This window comes from Indicator indicator, chromosome 10 (assembly GCF_027791375.1).
Source record: "Indicator indicator isolate 239-I01 chromosome 10, UM_Iind_1.1, whole genome shotgun sequence".
NCBI classification, from domain to species: Eukaryota; Metazoa; Chordata; class Aves; order Piciformes; family Indicatoridae; genus Indicator; species Indicator indicator.
The window spans coordinates 16,880,780-16,902,758 of record NC_072019.1 but is presented as its reverse complement, the minus strand read 5'-3'; the positions used below and the strand labels follow the sequence as shown (position 1 = coordinate 16,902,758).

Below are 21,979 nucleotides of genomic sequence, written 5' to 3'. Positions count from 1 at the left end.
TAAATAATATTCATAAATAGGTTTTATTTAATATGCACTGCAAATTCTTACTTAAAGAGCAGGTGCTTTAATACAAATATTGCTTTAGTGTACCTGTATAATAGCTCCTAACATGTTCAGAGCATAGTTAACCACCTGTAACCCTCCTTGCTTAATTCACTCTGAAGTATTATGTTTTTTTTTCCCCTCCTGCCTTCATAAAATGATGACTTTTGAGCCTACTGTGCGGTGTTTAGATCAAGAAGAAAACTGTATCTTAAGACATGTGCTTAAGAATTCAGAATATCGCTGCAGTCAAGTATTTTGACAAATGCCTTTTTCTTACACTTTCATAATTTCTCTAGAAGATAAATGTGAGGTTCAGCACCTGCAGAAGCTTTTACTAAAAATCCTCTTCTGATGTGTTCATAACTTTCCAAAACATTGATCTTGCAAGCTGAATTTACTGCATTATGGGTGGGGTTTTTTTTGCACAAAGGTATTTGAAAGTCCCTTTTTCTTTTAAGTTTATGCATTTTCTGTTTGACGTATGGCAGTGTGGCAAAAAACCCTAAATCCCTGGTAATAATAATAGGAAAAAAATTTCTTACTTTGGAAAAGATGAAAACTAAATGGCTATAGCCTGAAAATACTTTTGCAACAAAATAACAGATAATTTTGAAGGGCAGAAGGGTATCGATCATCCACAGTTGTTATCCCTAGGGCCTGCTTAGCATGGCTGTGTGCATTTCTATGTGTCTGCATGGGAATGCAAGCTCTTTTTTTTTTTTTTTTTTTTAATCCAACAGTCTCCTCTGAAATCAAGGATCCAAAGTTTCTGGAAGGTCAAGTTTAATAATGAAATACTTGACTTTGGGGATTTTTCATTTCTATTTCCAAGGGAAATTAAATACAGCAGCCTTTGACTTCTGAAAATTCATATTTTCTTGCCAAAGTTAGCTGTGTTGCATAAATACTGTAGCAAGTTCAACTTCACTTTAAAATCATCACATGTTCTTTCATCTTGAATGCTTTGAGAGCTGATAATACCAGTTAATACAAAAAAGTTTTCCCTGGTTTTAGATTTGTCGCTTTAAAAAGAATCCTTTACTAATTGTCTTGTCAGGATTTGAATGTTACCAAATGAAGCTAGATACCATCAAATATATACATATAATGTATCCTGGAACATTGTTAGCTCAGCTACCTGGTGGAGTGTTTGCTAGTTTTGTGAAGCAGCACTGTTGCTTACTGAAGGAGAATGCTGAGGTTGATGATTAGTATCACAAATTAAGCTCTGCAACAGGCAGGTGATACTGCATAGATGCATTCATATTTCTCTTGACAGCTGCCACTTAATTTTTGTTTTGTGAACTTTTTCTGTCTAGTAAGGTCACATTAAGTCTCATATCTAACAAGCAAGGCTGCTTTCATGTCTGTTAATGCACAAGGGCTGGTTTTGGTTGTTAAGCATCCTGGGAGAGAAAAGGAATTCTGAAATGTCTTGGGTTTGCGGCACTGGGTACCTGCTCAGCATTTCAAATCCATCATCATTCTTTTCAGTCTCAAGTGCATGTATCTATGCACCTGTCTTCACTTACTCCACATTGTGAGCATGTTAAATACTAAAAATAAGAGAAATTATTAGTTATTGTGGAATAATTGCAGGGAATTATAAGCATGAATTCTCCAGGGATGTCATTACCTTGTGTTAATCACTTCATCTGTCAGGTCTTATTGTTCTGTGCGTACACACATGGATGAACTAATGAGTAAGCAAGGGAAGGTGACAGAACTAGAAATCAGTCATGCTCTTATGTTGTCATATAGTCTTGATTACATTCCAAGACTCCTGAGGTGAATATATAGCTGTAGCAATCCCTTTCCTATCCACTGCACTTAAATAACTGGTGTTTTAAATCTATTTGCATTTCTGAGCTACTCAATGAGATGTGAGCTCTGACTGCAGTGATAGTAAGCCAAGGATACAAGGTGTGTGTGAGCAGCATCAGTGTATAATAGCTGACTCCCTACTGCAGTGGAGAGAGCTTTCCAACAAAAAAGAGGACTCAACCTAGTATGAGGAGCTAAGTAGCATATATAACAACGTGTGAGGTCTAAGACAACTAATCTAAATGTTTAGACAGCTTTGTTCCCTGTCCCAGGTATTTTCTTTTGTAACAGCTTTCCTGTCAGACCTTATCACAGAGTTGCAGAATCAATAAGGTTGGAGAAGACCTCAAAGATCATCAAACTCCAACCTATCACCCAAGAACTCATGACCACTAAACCATGTCACCAAGTGCCATGTCCAATCCCCTCTTGAACACCTCCAGGGATGGTGACTCTACCACCTCCTTGGGCAGCACATTCCAATGTCTAACAACTCTCTCCATGAAGAACTTCCTCCTCACCTTGAGTCTAAACTTCCCCTGGTGCAGCTTGAGGCTGTGTCCTCTTCTTCTGGTGCTGGTTGCCTGGGAGAAGAGACCGACCCCCTCCTGACTACAACCTCCCTTCATCTAGTTGTAGACAGCAATGAGGTCACCCCTGAGCCTACAAGCCAAACTGGAGGATTTAAAGGGAGGGGAAAATTCAAGTTAGGAAACATTTTTGATCAGCCAGCCATCTCCTTCCTACCCTTAGAATTGTGTGAAGCAGCTCAGCCAGGATGTAGCTCTTAAATGTTTATTTTTTTTTTTTTAGCTCTTCCCCAGTTAAGAGGAAATATTTTCCAATTGGAGGAAGCATTGATCAGAGAAGAATAATATTCCCTGTAGATAAATGTGTAACACATGGACTGCCTATGAGCCTAAAAGGCTTGGATGCCCTGTTTCACCGATGGAAGTAACTGGCAGAGGCTCTGCTGTTCTTTTTTCCTACTGGAAGAAACCTGGCACCTTGTGCAAAGACTTGTTACTAGTGAAGTGTTGTGTCAAAATAAGTGAGATCTGTAATTAATTGCAAAGGCTGAATCTCTCTCTAAACTCTGAAGATGACTTCCTTATCGTAGTTGCCCTCTACATTACAACAGGCTCTGTATCCTTCCAAAATAATGGAAGGAAGACCCAATCAGGTAAGATTTCCAGCTGGTTTCCAGAGGGAAAAATGGATCTTTCTCACTGCAGAGTTGCCATTGAGGTATTGAGCCCTACAGAAATAAATTTATTTCACTGGGTACCTTCAGCTGTTGATACTTAAGTTTGTACTCAAGTTTGTTAGACAAGTTGAAGGACCAAAAATCATAGAATTGTTTTGGTTGGAAAAGACCTCTAAGATTGAGTCCAACCGTCAACCTCACACCACCATGGCCACTAAACCATTTCCTGAACACATTCAGGGATGATGACTCCATCACCTCCCTGGGCAGCCTGTTCCAATGTCTGACCACTCTTGTAGTAAAGAAATTTTTCCTAGTATCCATTCTAAACCTTCCTGTGGCTGTTGGCTCCCTGCACCACTATTCTAACATCCAGGCTCTTTGGGGAGGGTGGGTGAAGAGAATAGCACAACAGGACTTCAAATACAAACCTGTTTTGAAAGATGACCCAAAATGGTGCCATGGGTCCTGTGCTCCTAGAATCATAGCATGTCAGGGGATGGAAGTGACCTCTGAAGATTGAGTCCATGTCCCCTGCAAAAGCAGGATCACCTAGGGCAGGTCACAAAGGTATGCCTCTAGGCAGGTGATGAACTCACCACACAGCTCCTGCCTAGGACAGGTTTAAGGGCCTGTCCTTCAACAGAACTTTTAAGGATCTTGGCCTGCCTGGTGTGTCAGTGTGAGCCGCTACAACCACTCTTACAGTGTGAGGGTTACGGCCACAGAGCAAATACATTTCCTTCTGCATACACCATCAACATGAACTGGGACAGCGAGCAGAGACTGAAAGAGTTTCAGAGGGGGAAGAGCAGCAGCAGGAACTGCTGCCAAGCCCTCTGCTTGTGTTGGATGGATGAAGTTGTGGGATGTAATGAAGGGATTATCTACAGTAGAGAGACTACCTGATTTTATCCTCCTCAGCTGGACTGATGGTACTGTTTACCCTGTCCTGGTGAGTGCAGTGGCTCCATGTGCCTGAGGAAAAAAGCTGCTCCCTCTGGTGATAGTCTCATCTGTTTGTCTGGATTTATGGTGTATAGTGTGATGAATGCAGAAGACAGCTGGCTTGGAGTCTTGAAGGTGTATGATTGAAGATAGCATAACTTGTGAGCTTTTACAAGTGTGAATCTAGATGCTCAGTTTCAGCTGCTCAGTAGAGTAATGTTGGTGATTTCACGGTGTTTCTCTAGAAAATTTGTGCTGTTCTTTATGTGTGGTCTTCCTAGAATGAGGAAGGCAGTTGGTCAAGGGTGTACAACTCCTCTCCTGCATTTTTCTAGGCTGCATGTGTGGCACTGGGAGGCTCTGCTGAGCTTTTAGTTATTTGCAAGCATTTAGAATTTGCACTAAGAGACCCAGTCAGGACCTCTTGTCTGTGCTTTACAAACACAAAGGGTGAAGTCACTGCCTCCTGAGGGACCCTCAGTTCAGGAAAAACAGGAAGCTCACGGATGAAACCTCAGCACTGTGCCCAGCTACTCTTGTTTGTAGGTAGCCAACTGAAATCAAACTGACCATGACCTAGTGTTTAGCATTGTGTAAATTCAGATTAATATTTCCACCCAAGAGACTCATGTTTAAATTCAGGGATGTGGTGGGATGTCCCTGTCTCTGACAAACCGAAGCAGGGAATTTCTCTTCGTCCACAGTCCAGGGCTGAGAATTGCCGTTGAAGAGCTCTGTGTGGGTGTATAAGATAACTAGAGGCTCAAACCAGAGGATTTTAGAGGGGACTGCCTTGTGAAAGGGATTTGGATCTTGAAAGGTTACCTAAAAAAAACCCAGAAACACCTATATGAGCCTACATTTGCTACATCTTGACTCAAATGTCTGAAATCCATTTTCTGGAGATTACAAGAATAGCGTATTTTGAGATCTTTGTTTTTCTTTTGTACATGTAACTTAGGACCACAATATTGCACGCCTATGTGCTGTAGCTCTTTCAGTGGGGTTGAAATGAGGAGGTTTAACTGCTGAACTGAAGGCTTTTCCAGTTCTGGGCAGGTATCAGTGTTTGAAGAAAGTTAATAGTATATGCTTTTATCTTAGCATACATTTTGTTGTTCATTTTAAGTGTTTTTGCAGACTTAATCTAAAGTTTGACAGGCGTGATACTGCCCATCATTGGAATAGGACTTGGCTTGCTGTCTGTGTCCACCATAAAGAAAATCAAATTAAAGGCCCATAAATCTGGATCCTACTGCAAGGACTATAATTCATTTTGCTTTCCTTAAATGTCTCTCAATGGCTGGCAATTATAAATCAGTAGTCTCATTTGTCAAAGCTTAATTGGAATGAATGTGGACTGATTTAAGGTCTTTGATGGATTAAAGCTAAACCATGAAGAGCTTGAGCCTACATACTGAAAAAAATATTGGTACAGGCATTAGTAACTCATTTGATGCTGATGGTATGAGAAGGCTCTTCTAAAATGGCATTTACAAGGGCTTGTGGTGGTAGGATGAGAGGGAATGGATTGAAGCTTGGGGAGGGAAGATTTGGAGTGGAGATTAGGAAGAAATTCTTTACAGTGAGGGTGGTGAGACACTGGAACAGGTTGTCCTGGGAGACTGAGGATGCCCCTCCCTGGAGGTTTTCAAGGCCGGGTTTAATGAGGCCTTGAGCAACCTGGCAGGGAGGTTGGAACTGGGTGATCTTTTAAGGTCCCTTCCAATTCAAACCATTCTAGGATTCTATGAATTCATGAAGATAAGCATGAACTTGCCTAGTTTTTAGGCTTACTATTATGTTTATGGCAGATGCATTACTTAATGTAACTAGAAGGAAGAGTTAGTAAATGAAGTCCCTGATCTTGTACTTTTGGCTTTGTGAATAGGTAATAAAAGTTGGACAATAAAGGTCCCTGCTCTTGTTCCTATAGAAAGGGTCTCCTGTTTGTGATGGGAACACAGTTATTCTTCAGTTACCCAGTTTGGCTATGAGCCAGTACATTGTAGGTTTCCTTGATGTAATTTTGGAACTTCTAAGTGTCTAACTTCTTTTTAAATGGGACTTAGGAAAATGGGCAACTAACGGTATTTGTCTGCTAGAGCTGAGTGCAGGCAGGACCCATGCTGTGCAAGCGTCGCTTAACTTTACCACTAATCTTGGAGCTGCAGCACCACCTGCTATTCTTGCCTGTAGGTTTTGCAAGCGAAAATGGAATTATCTGTTATGGTGTAGTGGTTTATAAATTATCTCTGGCAGTCTAGTTCGAAATCATTAAACATGTGCTGTCTGTGACTCAAATTAAATATAAACTGAAATCTTCAGAGTGGAGAGATTAGGATATCAATACAATGTCGTCTTATTCCAAGGAAGAAGCATCCATGTTAGAAGTAGATGTGGACCCAGCAGTCTTTTCTTCTGTCTTCAAGGACAGGCTATTATTTCTTTTAACATTGAAAAAGTAAATGAAAGTGGTGGCAGAGCACAGAGATACTTGGAATGCGGATCAGCAGTGGAAGCTTAAGTGGTGAATGTGTTTTTAGAGCAAGGCTTTTTGCCACTTCGAGTCAAGCTTAAGCACTTGAGTGAATAAGTCTTTGGGAGTAACTTGTCAAATGTTCTTGGGAATATGTCATGCTAAGTGTAGTATGTCTTGCAATACTACTAACTTCGGGGTTGGGCAATTTAATGTTCTCTTGTAAATTGAAAATGACAAAAACTTGTTTGGCCTTCAAAGAATGTGTTGTGCTTAAGCTTTCAGTGGACTTGGTAACAGGTTCTGATCACAAGCCACAGTGCTGGTTGTCTGTTTTTTTTACTGTGAGTTGAGAAGAGTCAAGTGGACTTCCAGTTATTGATGTATTCATTAGATGTGCGTCTTAGTAAACCAGATGCACATGGAAGCTGAATTTTGTCTGTTTAGGCTTGGAGCTTTTACCTAGAAAAGTGTTTAAGACTTGCAAGGCTCCGTCTTGAGCCTGTAATTTCTGTCGGTGTTTGGATTGGGATGGAATTAGAGATGGGACATAGATGATGGCTCTCACTTTGGGGTAAATAGCTGTCAGGTCTGTGACTTCACAGTTGCTAGAAATGTGCAAAGCCAGGTTGCTGAATGACAGAAAAGTAATTGAAAAGCCTGAAAAATATTACTTATGACACAAAAAAGGGAAAAGGGTTGTTGGCTGTTGAGAGGGGAAGTCCTTTGTTGACCCATTCAGGGGTAGCCCTCAAATTGACTGCAGTTTATGGTGCAATCTAAGGTAAGTATCACACCTTTGAAAGAAATGTCACATGGCACTTGCTAGGTTCCAAGAGCAAATCTCTCCATGGTCATAATAGATGTTTTTTCAGCAATCCAAAGATTTTATCACCAAATTTAAAATGGCAAATGGCAGCTAACTGCCAGCAGGAGAAATACTCTTAATCCTTTCTAGCCAAACAACTTGGATTTTGCTGAAGGGTGAAATGATCACTGTCTTTCATGATGGGTTGCTTTTTTTTTCCTAATTATTTTCAGTGTTTGTAAACCAGTTCTACTTTGTGTGAAAAATGTTAGAGAAGCATAATAGCTTTTGAATGATGTGAGTCTCTGTGATTGACATCAAAGTGCCTCATGTTCTTGTTTCACGTTAACAGCTTGGTCTTGAATGTGGTTTGTGTGCACACTTATGTTAATCTATGCTTGTGAACTTCCTGCCTAGTGACTTCTGAATTGTGTAGCATGCCAGTTGAGGTAGTTGAGGTACCTCTCTGAAAAGATGGTAATTTATCTTGATGCTGCAGTGCAGATTGATTTAGACTTCTCTCATTCTCTCATCCACAGCAATTGGAGCAGATCCAGAAGGAGCTAAGTGTTCTGGAAGAAGATATTAAACGAGTAGAGGTGAGGTGCCCAGGCATTGTTCTGACTGGCAATTTTTCATTTTCATCAAGCTGTCTGCCTTGCTGTGGGGCTGCTGTGTTAAATTTATGGCATTTGAGTCAGTAATGGGAAAATGAACAGATAATGCACTTTAATTTGTTCATTTAGTTGTGTGCGAGCTGCAGGTTGGTAAGAGGGGGCTCTGTTGAAACCTAGCTCTTATATAATCATATCTTTCTATTTCCCTGTGTTGGGAGCAGGTATTTAAGAATAATGGCTGGAAATCAACAGCCAGTTCATCACTTAGTATTTTGGTACGTTGCACTGTTCTGGCTGTTTGCACAGGCTGTGTAAATCTTAGCAGCCTGCCACTCTTAAAATGGAGATGTATTGGTTAGCACACAGAAGAGCTGTAATGCAGAGACTGGGTAGGAGCAGAACCAGCTCCTGCTGCATGTCAGAACAGAAGCAATCTGCTACCTCTTGACAGAATTTTCTTAATTCCTTAATGATGGAGATCTCTTGATGTTTGCTAAAAATTATTCTCCACGTATTTGTAAATCTATCAGCTCAATCCTTCTGAGCCCTTAGGTTTCGTCTTGGTCCTTTCCTCTAATCATTCTAGTGTTTTGATCTCAGTAAGAAACTGGTATTTCAGGAATGCATCAGACTGCCACCTCTCAAAATAGCATTCCCGTAAAGCTTCTTGGGAATCAGCTTGCAGGTCTGCTTTCCTTGCTTGTCTCAAGCAGTCAGCACGAGCTCCCAACGACTGCCCAAAAACCTTTTAAATTGCTTCACTTCCAATTTATATAAATGCTGATGAATTATCAAAATATAAATAGAACTGACAACTGCAGGAACTTCAGCTGATAGCTATGCAAACTGTAACTTGGCAGATAACAGCATTTTTCAGGCCTATTTCCCTAAATGTTTCTTAGCTCTCAGGAAATAAATACACCTTAGCATGTTTCCTTCAGACTGGTAAAATAGGCCTTCAGACCTAGGAGAAGCTATTCCCAAAGCTGCAGGATCTCTGGAAGAATATTTAGCTAGCTGCTTTTCTGCTCTTTAATCAGGCACTTCAGTGGACTGCAGCTGGGCTGCAGATCTGGTGTGTGAGAGTGACCTTGGTCCTGACCTTTAAAGCCTGGGATCTCTCTTGTTGCAAATATCCTGCTTTCTGCCTAAGAACTAATGGGCCCCTAGTGGGACTTTGAAAAGCACCCGTAATGTCCTGGAACACTTTGCCCCCCTGACTAATGAGCTGCAGCATCCTGCATAGCTTCCATTTCTCAAACAGATGAAAGGTACAATCTCATACTGGGTACACAGCAGTGATTTAGTCTGGCAGTGACAAAACCAGGTTCGTATCCAAAGTTTTTCGTGTGCACTTGCCCCACAGAAGACTGATAGATCCCTTTGTAAGTCTCAGGCACAGTGTCACCTTTGCCCTGTCATCTTCTGGCTGTTCTTTCCATGACCCATATCCAGCTTTCCTTTCTAACTGCAAATGCATTAGATAAGTCTGCAGGTATCTCAAAAATGCAGTTACAGCTTGTTTTACTGTATTTATGGGAGATGCTAAATTAGAGACATTTTGATGGCAACCAAATCCACTGATTTTTGGAGTACCGACTCTAGAACTACCTCTTTTGGGGCAAAACCCGCTGCAGTTATGGCATTTCTGAATGATAAGGAAAAAAAATTCAATGTGAATTGAATAACGGGAGGTGAATAAATGTGGGTACAGTTGGCTATCTGCTTGGGAAAACAAAGCCACCATGTATCAGCTGGTGCCTGTTCTTCCTGTTCTGTCAGCTTTGCTGTAATGTGGCTTGCTTTCTGTTCCAGGAGATGAGTGGCTTGTACTCCCCAGTCAGCGAGGACAGTACGGTGCCACAGTTTGAGGCTCCCTCACCTTCACACAGGTATGGAGTTTGCAACTCACAACTTGGATTTTAAGCTGTGCATACTGCACTATATTTGCTAGTTCTCTCCATGCCACGCCCCAAAACACAAGTTTTGAGTGCTATACAGTGTTTTCCTGTTGTGTTTTTGGTTGGAACAAGCTTTTTTGTGAAGAAAAAGCCATCTGAGTCTGCAGTAGGATGAAGAGTCTACCCCTAAAGCAGATGGTATGGAAAGCTGATGGTTTTAAATGTGATAGGAATTAGTTAACTTGAGTCATAAGTCTTTGCTGTGGTATGAAATATTTCTGTTAAATACATACTACCATTTCTGAACATTAGGCAGCTCTGCTTGGCATATGAAAGGTCTTAATTTTGTATGATGGTGTCTTCTGGCTTCCTCACTCAGAGTGCATCCCTAAAGGTATAGGCTTACAGGATTGAAATTTAACACATACAGCTCAATGGTTCTGTTTATCTGCTGCCTGTTTTGATTTAATGTCTTTCTAATAACACCATTTCAGTGTGGATTTTAGTCTGGAATGTCATGGAGTCTGGCTTCTTGGTGATAAAATTGCAGATGCTTCATGTGTCCGAGTTGCACATGCCAGGGTTTGAAGCGCTCTGCTTCTTTATGCCCATGTTTTTTTTCAGTTTTAAGAAACCTCAGATTTCATTTGGCCAAGTTATATTATTACATTATCATCTCTCCTAAATCTTAATAGTTCTCTAAACTGTTGTCTTTTGTTACAAACCATACTGGTGCCTTTCCTACCATTAGCAGCTGTAAACGTAACAGCCCAGAAGTAAGGAAGGAAAATGATCAGATTTCCTCCCCTACAGAGTTTTAGGTATAGTACTTTGGTAAGGAGCCCAGCAATATGGGCTAGGGTTTCTTACCAGGATGCTACTTCTGGACACCAAGACTAGAATCTCTCGTATTTCTATGAAGCTCTGGCTGGCTATGAGGGAAAGGACAGGAATGTGATCAAGGTGGATGGAACAGTCAGTATCTATTAATCTGTTCTTCACTGCTTGCTTGATTCTTTTGGGTACAGGTGTGTTTTTGAACTTGAGTTATTGCTGTTTTGCCATGAAGCTGATCAGATTCTTGTCAGATTCTACTAGTTTTCTGATTATTGGCTAGTAAAGAGATTGCTTGTGTTTCACTTCGTGGTACTGCTGCTTGGGGAGAGCTTGAGCACTGGCTGGCCTGAATTTGTTAATGTCTTCTTGTCCTGAAGGTATTCAACACTTTTTTTTTTTTTTTCAATCCAGAAGATTGTACTTATGTGTTAAAATGCATCTCTATTACTTGAGCCAAGCTAAGAAGGGCTTCCAAAGAACATTTTGAATCTGTTGAAACCTGGAATATCATTTTCAGACCAAGACTTTTGGTGAAAGAGTTGGAGAAAAAAAATAATCTGCATGAGACCTACACTGCTTTCAGTCTATTGACAATTTATTATTCCTTTATGCCTGTCAATTTCATGTCCTAGGGTCAATCATCCTCAGTTCTTGGTTTGAAGATATAAGATAGTGTCCAAAATACCTTAGTGTCTTTGAATAGATCTGCTTCACTTGAGGTCTACTGGGAGATGGTGGTGGATTAGACTATGGTGGGTACAGAGACCGTGAACTCTTTCATACCCAAACTTCTTGTGCTTGTCTGGTTCCATCTGAGCTGTGTCTTGAACTTTTGGGTTTTGTGATATAATAACATAGTTGGGGCTTTTCTAGGATATGTGGGGTTGTTGCCTTCTCTTAGCTTGAGAAGACCCTTTTTTTGTTTCTCAATGATTCTCCCACAGTAAGATGTAGGTATGAATAGTTGAAGAGAAAATAGTACCCGAAAGAAGTGTCTTGAGAAGGCATTGATTGTTCTCTGACTCTTGTACCTTCTGTCCCTGCCCTCTCTCAATAGTTTTGCGTAATTCAAGTAATTGAGGTGGTTTGATTTACCAGAACTCCGATTCCAGGAAGTTCTACCACTTGAAATTAATTTTTTTTTGACATTAAGGTTTTGGAGAGTGTCTCAAAGCCTGTAACTTTGATTCTTCCTTGAAAAGAATGCTGCAGAACAACTGGTAGTAACTTTAAAATATGCTAATTTATCTTTTTTTTTTTTTGCAGCTTTAAGTGAAATATTTAATCTCCAGAGTGCATTTTAGAATTTCTGTGAATGAAATACAAATATAGTTTGAGATTGTTTCATTTCCATTTTCAAATGTTATTCAACTTTCAGAGACTTTTTAACTTACCATTGAATTAAGTTGGTATCTTTAAATTGGAAAACGACTCGTTAACATGCTTAACACCCTGCTAATGAAATATAATTGTATGAAATTTTACTAATGTGCCTTATAAATAGGACAAGGTTATCATAGGCTTGTGCTTAGATGAAGGACATGTCTTTAGCCTTTGAATTTTTAGCTCAAGAAAATAGAGGTCTCTGGAATTTGGTTTTATCTGGTCCCTAGTGACTCGCCCTTATTCATCTACTTCCTCTAAATCACAGGCTTGCTTCATTAATTCTCTGTTTCTTTTCATTGTTTGTAGCTTTTCTTCGCTTTACATCTCCAAAATGTGAAATTACTCTGTCTCTCCCCACCTTCCTTCATAAATTTCTTTAGCAAAAGAAGCCCCCAAGTCCCAGGTTTCACAGAGTCAGCTCTCAGCTTCCCGTTTTCTGTTCAGCTTGCGCAGGGTGTGATGAAACATTACATTGGGTAATAGCGCAGCGCTTGTTTACAGTGTTGCAGATTGCTGGGCTTGTATACTGATAGAGCACAAGAGAGGAAGAAGGGGAAAGAACAAATAGTTCTGGGGAAGGTTTTCCTGAACAGGCGGGCAGCCTGTTTTTTCCTACCAGTAAATGGTACAAACAGGAGATACAAATAAGCGGCTTCTCCATGGCTGCTTATTCAGGCAGTAACAGCACTAACAAACTAGCACCCTAATAGGAGTTCTGGGGAAGGGTTTTGCTCTAAAAGTGAGTTGCCTGGTAACTCCAATTGAGTTATCAAAATCTACATCCACTTCTCCTCCATTTGTTCTGATTGCCCTCCTCCCACCCCCATAAGGGTGTAACAAATGGGGTTTATGGTCTGCGGGTTGCTGCCTTTTTGTTGTTCCAAGGCTTGAAACATGTCTTGTCAGTGTAGCTGAATTTCCTACATTTTCCTAATTTTACAGCTTTTAGAGGAGAACTCAGGGAAATTTTGCAATTTGCTGATTATTTCTGTCCTGTTTTTAAAAAGGAAAACATTCAAGCGTGTGCCTCTGTGCTTGGCACTGGTGAGGCCACACATTGAATACTGGGTTCAGCTTTGGGCCCCTCACTACAGGGACATTGAGGTCCTGGAGCAGGCCCAGAGAAGGGCAACAAAGCTGGTGAAGGATCTGGAGAACAGGTCTGGTGAGGAGCAGCTGAGGGACCTGGGATTGCTTAGTCTGGAGAAAAAGAGGTTGAAGGGAAACCTTGTTGCTCTCTACAACTTCCTGAAAGGAGGTTGGAGTCAGGTGGGGGTTGGTTTCTTCTCCCTAGTATCAGGTGATAGGAGAAGAGGAAGTGGCCTGAAATTGTGCCAGGGGAGTTTTAGGTTGGATATTAGGAAAAATTTCTTTACTGAAAGAGTGGTCAGGCATTGAAACAGGCTGCCTAGGAAGGTGGTAGAGTCACCATACCTGGAGGTGGTCAAGAATGGCACTTTGGGACTTAGTTTAATGGCCATGGTGGTGTTGGGTTGATGGTTGGACTCTAGATCTTGGAGATCTTTTCCAACCAAAACAATTCTGTGATTCTGTGCCTGTTTGAATCAGCTACAGGTAATGCACAGAAGTGATTCTGAATTTGTATTCTGGTTAGGGAGATGATGTCTGCACTCCTGAAGGCTTTACATCACCAGACAACCTGCAGCCAGATGAGACCAGACGCTCTAAGTCTCTGTTTTGCTGTTAATTGCCACTGTACCTGTCTCCCAGTCGAGCGGCTTATTCGTGCTGCTCCTGGCTTGATCAGCTGTACCTGCTTCATCATTTCATGTGGCCACATTCTGATTTAAAGTTTGTTGTCCCTGACCATGCCTGAAGCAGCTCTGCTGTTTTCTTCCTTTGCACTAGCTCACAGCAAATAATGATTGTTATTCATCCCCAGTTTTCTTTGTTTGCAGCTTTTGTCTTGCCTGTAACAGAAGCCAAATCAATCTCATTGTACAAGTTAACCACCAATGAGACTTTAAAATCACCTCTCATCTTCTGTTTCTGCTTCTTCCCACCTCTAGGGGAGCTTTAAAGCATTCAGAGAAATACTTGAGCACTTGTAGCACTGTGTTACCCTTCTAGACTTACAGGTGCCTTGACCAACACTTCAGCCAAACCACTTGTTTCATGTCCAAGTATTATCAAGCTCTGGCAGCTGTTATATGAACGTCAATAGGTGCAAACATCTTCACAAACCTGGACTTAGAGCAGTGCTCTGAAAGCTTTTTGAAGAAACCTTCAGCTTTCCAAAGCAATGCTTAAGCAGAATGTTACACAGAATCCCTGCAGGGTGGGGGTTGGAAGGGACCTCTGGAGATCATCCAGTCCAATTGCCCTGCTAATGCTGGGGGCACTCATGCAGCTTGCTCAGGATCACAGTGTCTGTGTTGGTTTGGAACCTCTCCAGAGGAGGGGAGGAGACTCCACAACCTCTTTGGGCAGCCTGCCGCAGGGCTCTAGCACCTTCACAGAAAAAAAGTTTTTCCTCATGTTTCAGTGGAACCTCCTGGGTTCCAGTTAGTGCCTGTTGCCCCTTGTCCTGTCACTGGGCACCACTGAAAAGAACCCAGCCTGATCCTCTTGACTGTCATCCTTTAGCTCTTGATGAGCACTGATCAGATCAGTGATGTTCAGTGATAGGTCAAGGGGCAACGGGTGAAAGCTGGAGCATAGGAGGTTCCATGTGAACATAAGAACTTTGTGAGGGTACCAGAGCCCTGGAACAGGCTGCCCAGAGTGGTTATGGTGTCTTCTTCTCTGGAGACGTTCAAAACCTGCCTGAATGTGTTCTTGTGTGATCTACTCTAGGTGATCCTGCTTTGGCAGGGGGTTTGGACTAGATGATCTTTCAAGGTCCCTTCCAACCCCTAACATTCTGTGATTCTGGGTTTTTTTTCAATTGGAGTGCTAAGGGTGCTGTAATCCATCCGTGGCAGCTAAATATCTTGCCCATATGTGCAAGAGTACTGAACCATCTGGCTTCTGCTTGTGTGGGGAGATCTTCTGGCATTTTGGAAAGTTAAATCTCTTGAGTTTGCATATATTTTTGAAAATAGTGATTTAAGGTATGTTATGTCATTCTAGATACTATTTTGCTATCTGTGGTGGAGTATTTTCTGATAACAGTAATCCTGGCTGTCAGTATTTTTTAGTTTATTTCTAGATTTAATTACTTGTGTCATTTTGTGTGTCTTCACAGCTGTCTGGGAATACCAGTGTCTGTGTTCAGCTGAGTTCTCTAGCTTTTCTCTTCACAGTGCTGTTTTAAATGCTATGCCATTAAACTTCTCATTTATTTATTTATTATGGTGTGGGTTTTTTTTTTTTTTTTTTGCAAGGAACTGATAAACAATGGTAGCATGTTAGTTTCAGAAGGTCTCATCCTGCATGCTTCATACAAAAGAGATGCTCTTGCATTCTAATTAGAAATTACTAGATTGCACTGGACATAACTGTGTATGACAGCATTCTGCTCTAGGAAATCCCTCTATTTAAACAACTAAATAATTAAATCCTTCCCAAACCCCCAAACAAAAAATAACCCTGAGTTCCCTGTCTGCAAAATGATTTCCCAAGGCAAATCATGCTGTAGGATGTGAAGTGGGGGAGGTGGGGGCAATAGCAAACAGGTTAAAAATGCTGACGGCTGCTTGTACAGTGATTTAAGCAGGCTGTTTCTTTTGGTTTTGCAGTAGTATTATTGACTCCACGGAGTACAGCCAGCCTCCAGGCTTCAGTGGCAGCTCTCAGGTAAGGTAATACCTGTGTCTGTGCACAGCAGGGATGGGACAGTCATGGTGGAGGTTGGGCACAGAGTAGACAACTTCATCTCCAGATCAACTCGAGTCTTGGAATGCTTTTAGCTTGGTATATGGGCAAAGAGGAACCAATACCACAGCAGAGGAATGACTGTGCCTGATTGTGAGTACCCATCCTGACACCATCAGAAAATTCTGGTGTAATATTTTAAACATCTGACTTGATTCCCCAATCTGACTCTTCCAGGGAAGAAAGGATACTTTTTACTCTTCATCTCTTCTCCCACGTGGGCAGCATTTGGGAAGGGAGGTAAATCCTGACCCTTTGCATTGACTTAAATAACTTTTGATCAAGCTTGGCTCTCAAAACAAGAAACATTTGTTCTCCAAACATGTGGTCATCTTGTAGTTTGTCCTTGCTTAGGACCTTACAAACTTTGCCATGAAATCACAGAGAGAGTACAAAGTTGCATATACAGTGAAGCTGTTTGGCAGGCAGTCTCCAAACTATGTAATGTACTGGGGCCTCCTGAATGCCAAGCAGCACTGACAACAGACTTTCACCTCAGAGCTATTCACCTGGGCTGGGAAGATGACACTGATACCTAGATCAGTTCCCAAAATGTTAAACAGCTTTGATTTAACCAGGCAGACTATTAGTTGCCTTTGGTGCTCTCTGGTGGACTCTCCATGGCCAACAGCAGTATCAAACTGGTAAATTAACACATACAAGTGCTGCTTGTGGTCCTTACGTGATGGAGGGTATCTGATATGAAGAAAGACTTTTGGGCTAATGCACCTGTGTGCATGCAGGCTTGGGGTCTGCAGCTGTATAATTGATTGGTAACTAGAAAAATCCATCTCTTAGTCCGTGGGAAAAGTGCTTCTTCCTGCTGCTGTAGTCTCAAGAGGTTTTTGTTTGAACAAAGAACTGCAGCTCTATCTCACTTCGGAGGGCAAGTGAAGTGCGAGTGGAGACTTCACGTTCAGTACTCTGCTATGGTACAGTGTATTTGTTCTCCACTTGTTTCCATCCTTTTCTTCCTATTTCAAAGACAAAACTAACAGCACAACTATACTATTGTTAAGTGCACAAAACAAGCAACCTAAACTTTCTAGTCATTCTGCATGACAGCCTTAATTTTGTGAGAATAATTTTTTTTTTTGTCTTCAAATTACCCATTTTGTCCTCAGGATTGCGAGATCTGTACTTCTTAGTGCAGCTTTTCAAATTAAACTTTAAGGAAGAGGAGTTGAAAGTCTGCTCTTGAAGTTAAACTGTTCATTCAGAGGTTGTCTAATTTCAGCAAGATTTTACCATAAAAAATAGTTTGAAGAATATAAATCCTCTTGTGCTTTGTTTTGTCATGGCAAAACAAAATTGTAGACTGGGTACTGCTGGCGGACAGAGGTTGTGCTAGAATGGACAGCACACCTTACTTTCTCAACATAAGTGCTTTGTGCATTGCTCTTGAAGGTGTTCTTAGGGATGAATTTAAATACCACAAGGCTACAGGACTGTTTTCCAGAAAATGAGCTTCAGAAGTAGATAGTCATATAGGAATTCTGCAGGTGGAATTTGGTGGCATATATTTCCTGCTAGAAATAGAGTTGTGTGTAGTTATGAAGCTTTGCCACAGTTGTTAGAGGACTCCATAAAGCACCTGCTGGAGTTCAGACAGTAAAAATACTCTTGATAACAGCAATCTAACAAATGTCCTAATCTAGGACAACCACAGTAGTTGTAGCAGTTGAATAAAAATTACTTGGGTATGTTTTCTCCTTTCTCTTAGGTTTCTTTGGTGGGTTTTTTTTGTCTCTTATTTACAAGCCTTGCTTAACAAGCAGCCAGGGAGCAGACTTCATAGAAACTGAATAAATATTTTGGTGAAATATGAGAAATTCAAAATTTTAGCTGTGGAGGATCTGATGGTACAGGTTAATGCAGATTGATCCCCAGCACTACTGGGTTGCCATGTGCCAGCCTCAGACCTTGGCTGGGGACATCTTCCTTTGAAGAGCGAAAATGTAGTCACACAGCAGCCAAATATTTGCCATGATTGTTTCCATCTTGATTTGTAGTAGGCTCATCAGGGAGATCATTGCTGGATGTGAGTTATATTGCAGAGGGGCTGCTCCCAAAAGCCTGTATTGATAGGATGAGGGGCAATAGTTTGAAATGAGAAAAGAGCAGATTTAGATTGGATGTTAGGACAAGTTCGGCACCATGAGAGTGGTGGAACACAAATAGGTTGATGAGGGAGGTAGTTGAGGCCCCGTCCCTGGAGGTATTCAAGGTCAGGCTCAACAAGGGTCTGAGCAACCTGATCTAGTGGAGGACTCACTGCAGGGAGTTGGACTAGATGACCTTTGGAGGTCCCTTCCAACCCAAACCCTTCTTTGATTCCATGAATAGGCAGGATTCGAATGGGCTGAAATCTGTTCTGGTTGGTGTGCTTGGTAGATGTTATGAGGGCAGCCTATTCTCCTGCGTGGCTTGAGGAAGGGTGGGATTGGCTAGTGCCCACTGAGTGGCCTTGTACATGGTCAGGGATGTTGTTCATTAGAGACCTGGCTGCTTCTCAAATCGTTTGCTATTTCCCCATTAGCTTTAAGTTTGTGGCAAGTGAGACTTCTTAAGTATAAACTAAAGCAAGGCACTCTTCCTGCTTCTTGTGTAGTACAAAGATTTGTTCCCTTTCCTCACTAGTGATTAAAATGAGAAGTACTGCAGTTTTGGGTTTGTTTCAGGAGAGCTTGCTTAGTTTCAGTGCTTTGCTTCTACTTTGCTATTACTTGCTTGGGTAGGTTGAGAAATGACTTTAATGATGAGTTTCATGGACTCCTTTTCAATTAACCTTTGAACATCATGGTGTCTTCAGCTTCTCTTCTTATTTGCTTAGCTTTATAAAGAGTTACTGAGTTGCTTTGAAAGAAATAATTTAGTAACTAACTCTTAAGCAAACACCTCTTTTTTTTTTTTTTTTTAATGAGCTGTCTGCCAGGAATCTAGGAAGTGTTTGTTGTAGTCTGTTTGGTTTGTGAAGCTGGAAGCCCAGGATCTTTAGGCTCTGCCATCTCTCTGTAGATACAAAAAGCGACTCCCCAGGGGTTGCTGATGTCTGTCCTGCATGAGAGGCTGAGATCAAGAAATTTGTAAAGACTCAAGGAAAAAAAAACCTCTAAACCTAGATTTTTTTGTTTGTCAGGTTAGAGGGTACAACAAAGGACCCTGAGAATAACTGTGGGCAGTGGCAAGATCTTCATTTATTGTCATTTTGCACTTCTAGCCCTTCATGTGTAATGCATAAATCATTCATAATTTGGTAAAATCTACTCAACTGAAACCCAGGCCTGGCTTTATCTTGCTGAAGTGCTCTCTCTTCTCCTTTCAGGCCAAAAAGCAGCCATGGTATAACAGCACACTAGCCTCGCGACGCAAGCGACTCACAGCTCACTTTGAGGACCTGGAGCAGTGCTACTTCTCCACCAGGATGACACGTGTCTCAGGTGAGTTCCTCTTGTGTGGTGTTCAGCTTCTGACATCAGTTACTTCTCAAAGTCCTCAGAAAAGACTTGCTCTTGAGAGAGCAGCTTTCACTTCTTCCTTGCATGAGAATGCTGGCGCATACTTGTGTTCCTCAGCTCATCCTGTTTTGCTTTTCTTGACCAGTCTTTGAAGTTGCTAAATTTAGCAAACTTAATCCTGTCGCTTTGGAGGGGCACGTGCATAGCTTTGCAATCCTGCACTGTGAAGGGCATAACCCATGATAAATAACTTAATTGATGCTCCTTCTGAAGATTTGAAGGTTTGAAAACAGTGGTTGGGTTGTCTTTGTACTAGAAATGTGGTATAAACACCGTAGTTAACCATTACAGTTGAATTTACTACAGAGGTATAAAGATACATTGATAAATTCTCCTGCATTTAGCATGCAGTAGGACACTTGGAGGTTATGCTTTCTGTTGTGTAGATTGAGCCTCAGTTAACAAATGGCTTGGAGTATAAAAGCTGAGTGTGCAGCGGTGGTGTTGTCCCATGGGGCACACCTTAGGTTTAAGGCTTGTTTTGGAGAATTAGAAACTGTTTTCCCAATTGCCTAGATTGCTTCATTCATAATTGAGTAACAGCGTGACAGCAGCTAAAGTAGTTGTTACTGAGTGGATGGATGGTTCTTAATTACATGACAAGATTCTCTTAAGTCAAATGAATAAGTCTTGAGGGCAAGGAGGGTTTGCTCTGCAGCCCCTCTGGGGAAGAAACCAGCTCTGGGAAAAAAGTTTCAGGCAAAGGGCTGTAGCAGGAAAGAGATTCGCAGCAGCAAGCTCTGTGAGCTGTAGTTCATACAAAGGGAGGCAGGCTGCAGCGAAGAGCATGGAGCAGCCCAGCCCTCAGAAGGTGGGAGAAACCTCCTAGGGACAAGAGAACCAAGCAGGTGTTGCTGCAGCAGAATATCTTTACTTCATAGAATTGTAGCATGTTTTGGCTTGGAAGGGATCTTTAGAGGTGATCTAGTCCAACTCCTCTGCAGTCAGAGGGACATCTGCAACTAGAACAGGTTTCTCAGAGCCTGATCCCATCTGGCCTTGAATATTGGCGCATGCACAACTCAGGGCAACCTGTTCTAATGTCTGTTTACTCTCACAGTAAATTTCTTCCCAGCATCTCAACTAAATCTCTCCTCTTTCAGTTAAAACAATTGCCTCTCATCCTGTCACTGAACTCTCTGATACAGTGTATCAGCTTTCTGATCAGCCCCTTTAAGTACTGAAAGACCACTATAAGGTCTTCTCAGAGTCTTGTCTTCTCCAGGTTAAACAAGCCCAGCTCTCTTAGCCTGTGCTCACAGGAGAATCCCTTGATCACTTTGTGGTTCTCTTCTTGACCTGCTCCAACAGCTGTCTTTTTTTTGGGGGGGACCCCAGAGCTGGACACAGAATTTGCAGCCTCGGAAGGCAAGGACTTGACCTTTCAGGACACAGAGGTTAGCAAGAGAGCTGGGGTAGAAACCCTACCTTTTCTCCATGGGTTTATTTTCGGTTTCATTCACTTAAAAAAAAAAAAAATATAATAAATACATATATAAGTATATAAAAATATATATGCACTCTATATATATTTTGGTTTAATTTTTAAAAAAGTTTGGCTTTAAGTTTGAAGGCTGCAACATAGTTTAGAAGAGCTCACTCTTAGAATTCTAGAATCCTAGAATACATCAAGTTGGGAGGGACCCTCAAAGGTCATCTAGTCCAACCCCCCTTGCAGTGAGCAGGTTGATCTCCAATTAGATCAGGTTGCTCATGGCCACATCAAGTTTGACCTTGAGCGTCTTCAGGGATGGTGCCTTCACCACATCTCTGTGCAACCTATTCCACTATTTCACTATCCTCATAGTAAAGAACTTCCTAGTGTCTAATCTGAATCTGCTCTGCTCTAGTTTCAAACCACTGTCCCTTGTCTGATCACTGCCCAGTGATCAGTCCCTCCCCAGCTTTCTTGTAGGCCCCCTTCAGGTACTGGAAGGTTGTTTTAAGGTCTCCCTGGAGCCTTCTCTTTCCCAGGCTGAACAACCCCAACTGTTAGCCTGTCTTCACAGCACAGGTGCTCTAGCCCTCTCATCATCTTAGAAGCCCTCCTCTGGACCTGCTCCAACAGTTTGATGTCCTTCTTGTGTTGAAGGCCCCAGACCTGGACACAGTACTTAGATATATCTACATATCCCACCTTTGTCAGAGCAGTGTCTGAATTGGCTCTCATCATGCATAGCAAAATAATTTTCATAGGGAATGCAGATCACTGAGAGGGTGCTTCAGTAGCTGGAAGGTGAGAGAAGCTGATTGTATGTGACCAGCTAGTTTCCTGGGAAATGCTAGCAAGTGCACTGCAGAACACAGGACTTCACAGATCACACTGGGATGATTTCATGCAGTGCTTTCTTGGTGATGCGTAACTGCTTATGTTAAAATAATGCTTATTAACCAAGGATAACAAATGAGGCTCTTCCCAGCATTCCCTCGTAGAAGACATCTTTCTTCATAATTGGAACTATAAATATGAATGCAGTGAAACTGCTTTTTGTATTCATGTGTCAGCTGCACCAAGAGCAGAGGAGAAGGCTCTGGGGAGACCTTATAGTGGCCTTCCAGTACCTGAAGA

The 21,979-nt window shown here is 41.6% G+C and overlaps 1 protein-coding gene across 1 annotated transcript in view; it reads left to right on the top strand.

Annotated features, from left to right (window-relative positions):
• COP1 (COP1 E3 ubiquitin ligase) overlaps positions 1–21,979 on the top strand; it is a 159,794-nt gene that overhangs the window by 20,072 nt on the left and 117,743 nt on the right. The window contains exons 7-10 of the mRNA XM_054384528.1: positions 7,854–7,913; positions 9,747–9,823; positions 15,757–15,814; positions 19,218–19,332. Coding sequence (XP_054240503.1) covers positions 7,854–7,913; positions 9,747–9,823; positions 15,757–15,814; positions 19,218–19,332 — 310 coding nt within the window. The remainder of the gene's footprint in view (positions 1–7,853; positions 7,914–9,746; positions 9,824–15,756; positions 15,815–19,217; positions 19,333–21,979) is intronic.